General features: G+C 37.6%; 1 protein-coding gene across 1 annotated transcript; it reads right to left on the bottom strand.

Moving 5' to 3' along the window:
* Window positions 1-510: 510 nt before the first annotated feature.
* HELRODRAFT_182688 (hypothetical protein) lies at window positions 511-2037 on the bottom strand (the record flags this gene model as incomplete). Its single annotated transcript, XM_009033423.1, has 2 exons — window positions 511-1020; window positions 1759-2037. The coding sequence occupies 2 exons, from the start codon at window positions 2035-2037 to the stop codon at window positions 511-513; spliced, it is 789 nt and encodes a 262-aa protein (XP_009031671.1).
* Window positions 2038-4202: the final 2165 nt, after the last annotated feature.

Raw genomic sequence — 4202 nt, 5'->3', positions numbered from 1 at the left:
TAAGTAATTTATTTGGCTAATTTTTACGCAGGACGCCCTTCCCACAGTTATAAGCGGTGGCACTAGCCTTTGATGATCGAAACATCACTCACAAGGCAGTGAGGGTCAGTTTAATGTCATAACCAGGACAGTGTCATAACCAGGACAGTGTCATAACCAGGACAGTGTCATAACCAGGACAGTGTCCATATAAACATAAAACTTGTGAGACCAGCTTTACAACTCCTCTTCTGTGTAAACCGATCTTTCGCTATTTTTTGAAGTCCAGCCGCGTTGAAGTTACATTTCTGAAGTACGCTTTTCCCTTGATCCACGAATCGCTTCTTTGGCCGACCGACTGAACGACAGCCATTTGATGGTTTGCTGTTTAACAATCTATGAGGTAGACGAGACTCCGCCATAGGGATAATATGACCTATCTAGCGCAGCTTTTGTTTTAACAGTAGATATTCATCCGGTTTAGTACATGCAATCCTGAAATATCTGTTAAGGGTATTTTGTACCACAATTTTATTCCAAGAATGCTGCGATGATAGCGAACATGGAAGGCCTCAGGGCTTTGATGTGTCGACGACAATGAGCCCAGAACTCAAAACGATAAAGCAGTGCAAAAATACAAACCACTTTGTACACAAAAATTTTTGTCATCACGGTAAGATTGTAGTTTAAAAAGACGCGACTCCTCAGTCTACCAAATGCAGCCGACGCAACCCTAATGCGATGCACAATTTCACGATCCAGACAGCAGTCAGTACAGAGCATACTACCAAGATGCATTAATTCCTGCGAATCATTGAGAGCGTCTCCATGAACCACTATAAATGTAACTGGTTTGTTTTGATTTGTAGTGATGGAGAGTATCTCGGTTTTTGCATTGTTGACAACAAGTCCTGCACGACTACAAGCACTCGACAAAACATTAAGACTATTTTGGAGAGCGGAGATGGTATTGGCAGGAAAAGCAGCGCCGTCAGCGTATTGAAATTCGAAAATTTTATCGTGTGATACTTTGCTTTTCGCCTTGAGTCATTGTATGTCAAAGAGGCTACCGTCGAGACGGTAACGAAACAGGATGCCTGTTTCAGACGGAAATCCATCGCGATAGATGAGAACGGCGGCAGTGAGAAACAGATTAAAAATCACATCACCAGAACTCAGCCATGTTTTACTCCCACCAAAACATCAAACGGTTTAGATTCCATACCACCAACAATGACTTTAGCCCTCATACCTGTATGAAATTTACGCAGTACAGTCAGAAATTTTGGCGGGCAGCGAAATCTACCCAGGACAAACCTCAACAAGTCTCTGTTGACCAAATCAAAAGTCTTCGTCAGATCGAGGAAGGCTAGGAAAAGATCCTGGTTCTGTTTGCGGCACTTTTCATTCAAGAAGCGTACTGCAAAAATTATGCCGGTGGTGCTACGACCGCTTCGGAAGCCGCATTGCGAGTCTGGAATGACGACATCAATAATGTGTTTTCGAAATCGTTTCAACATGACATGCGCCAGCATCTTGCCAGCGGTGGAGAGCAAGAATGTGCAACGACTGTTACCACACGATTTTTCATCGTTCTACTTTTTTGTAGATGGTCACGATGTTTGCATCCTTCCATTGCTATAGTATTATACCAGTGGTCCACACTCGAGGAATGAAATTATGTTGCCGCAGACATAAACGGAAACCACCATATTTGTATATCTCGGCGGAATGCCGTCTGGTTCTGCCGTTTTTCATTTCCTAGGCAGCTGACAGAACCTCGTCAAGAGGAGGAGGGCTATGAAGCTCAGCAACAACCGAGAGTTCCAGGAGAGTTTCTATAAATGTCGGGTCCACCTGGTTGATGCAATTCAGCAAATCACTAAAGTGCTCGGCCCAGCGTGACACGGTTCCCTCAAGGTCTCTGATCACTGCAAGACCTTCTTTGCGTGTTTTTTGTATCCGCCAATCTCTGAAGTTTCCTAGAATTCCCCTGTTCAACAATCGTTTTCCATGTAACGCAGCACTTGCCGAACCTTTGTACGTGATTCTTTTCATGCAAGATTAAGACTGGGTGAGTTCGGATTGCTGAGCCTGTTTTTATAGGTTTTGTTCTTTATTTGTAAAGATCAAAAATGCCACGTCGATTCCCAACAAACCATTTTTGATTCGTTTTGCGGAAAACCCAAGAACCTTCGTAGCTGTTGACAGTATGCAGGAGCTGATTATTGACCATTCATCGGTTACTGAAGGTACACCAGTAGGTTGCTGAGATACAGTGAACAGCTGAGTTTGTTAAGTATGTTTGGAGAATTCTTCCTGAAGTTTTTCCTGCACTATCAGATTTTGGCAGGCTCTATTGTTCAGTTTTTTATCTGAATCCTGCCTACGAGTTGGTGGGGTTAGTTTAATTGCAAATTTAGATATGATCAGTCCAATACTCAGCGTCTCTCTCATAACTCTTGGTCTTGTGTGATTGACGTCAGTGACATCGCGTTATCTGGTTTAAAATGAGATGCCTGTAGCCTGGACAAACAAGATTACCGGGCTTTGCTGACCACAACCGAGCTCGATCAGGAACATCAGACACTGATTTCATCTTTTTTTTAGATAGTCTGGTGCATTTCCCGCAAAAAATTTCTGACCATGAGAACTATTTTAAATTCAATTTTTTTTTTGTAGATAACGGGTGAAGTTTTTTTTTTACATAGTTTGAAATGCTGTCGAATTTTGAATTTCCTGCAATTAATTTGGCTGCATAGTTCAGAAACGATTAAATGGACGCCAGATAACATTTGTTTACACCATACAAATCGGAGTTGCAAAGATCGATCTTTGAGCAAGCGAAACTATTCACTAAGTTCCTTGTCGATTTTTCTGTCGTTGCTTGCCTAGTTTAGAATGTCTATGATCGTTCCTTTTTTGGAAGAATCTAACCCCAGGATAACATTTGTGTAACTCCACAATTAATCACGTTTGTAATGTTTATTTTCAGTTCATTTGTTTAGAACTACCAAATGAGTTTTCCATGACGTTGCAAGTTTGCCAATGATACAACTACGTTGATTTTGAGGGCTTCAATTGTTGTTCATCATTTCTCTGCTATACATGCCTACATGCTTCTTAGACCGCAAGGGTGCTTTGGCCAATATTTTCATCTTGTGGTATAAAAATGATAACTTGGTTGAATTTAATCGCTATCAAAGTATACATCATCATCATCGTCGTCGTCGTCAGTGCTGTTGTATTTTTATATTATTGTTTTAGTGTTATTGTTTTCAAATTTACAATAATTATTTATATCGAAATATAAAAAATTGTTTTAAAATTTAAAACGAATTAATAATTTAAACCGTTTATAACATTTTAGAACAATTCGAGTAGAAACAAATAAAGGTTTGAAAGAGCATTACAGCACAACTAGCGTTCCGAATTATCTGCAAAAACAGACAACTTTACTTATTTATTTTGCGCAATTTATGGAAAATCATTTAATATCTGGTGGCAGTGTTCAGAATAGCAAGGTTGCTCTGTCTAATAGAAACATTTGCCCGTTTGATAAAAACGAAAAAGCAGTTTTCTTAAAACGTTGGTTTCGGACGGAAAAAGCAGTAGTTATGTATCTCACTGATGGAACTTTGCAAGTAATTCTTCAATTACTAATTTGTATTTCATGAATAATTTTATAATTTTATAAGTTAATTATATAGTTGTTCTTTAATAAATAAAATTGTTTGTTCCAATCTTTTAAAAGTTTTCATTATGTTTTCATTGAATCATTTTATAAATAATTTTCGATTTACTTTTTTCTAGATTAAAAACTTTGATGCCACATCCATACAGCATTTCAAATATTTTTCATGTCAAAAAATCTAATATCAATCACTCACAAAACTTAATAATATTAAAAATATTATTACTACTCGATCCTTGATCTGACAATTGATTTGTGTATTAACAAAAAACAAAATGAAGATAAATGACACAAATTAAAATCACGCGAAATCAAACCTAAATAACTGTTACATTTGTTTATACTATTATAAATATGTTTATGAAATGTCAAGTTCCTATCAAAAATTACATCCAAGTCATTTACTTCATCACAATAAATTAAATAACTTCTATCTATATGATATAAATTATTTTTAAAATCATTGTCATTCCCACTCCCATATCTAACAACCACACATTTTTGAATATTTAACTTCAATTGTCATTTG

Source organism: Helobdella robusta (genome assembly GCF_000326865.2).
Source record: "Helobdella robusta unplaced genomic scaffold HELROscaffold_91, whole genome shotgun sequence".
NCBI classification, from domain to species: domain Eukaryota; kingdom Metazoa; phylum Annelida; class Clitellata; order Rhynchobdellida; family Glossiphoniidae; genus Helobdella; species Helobdella robusta.
Note: the sequence above shows the minus strand (reverse complement) of the source record. Positions and strands in the feature narration are given on the sequence as shown.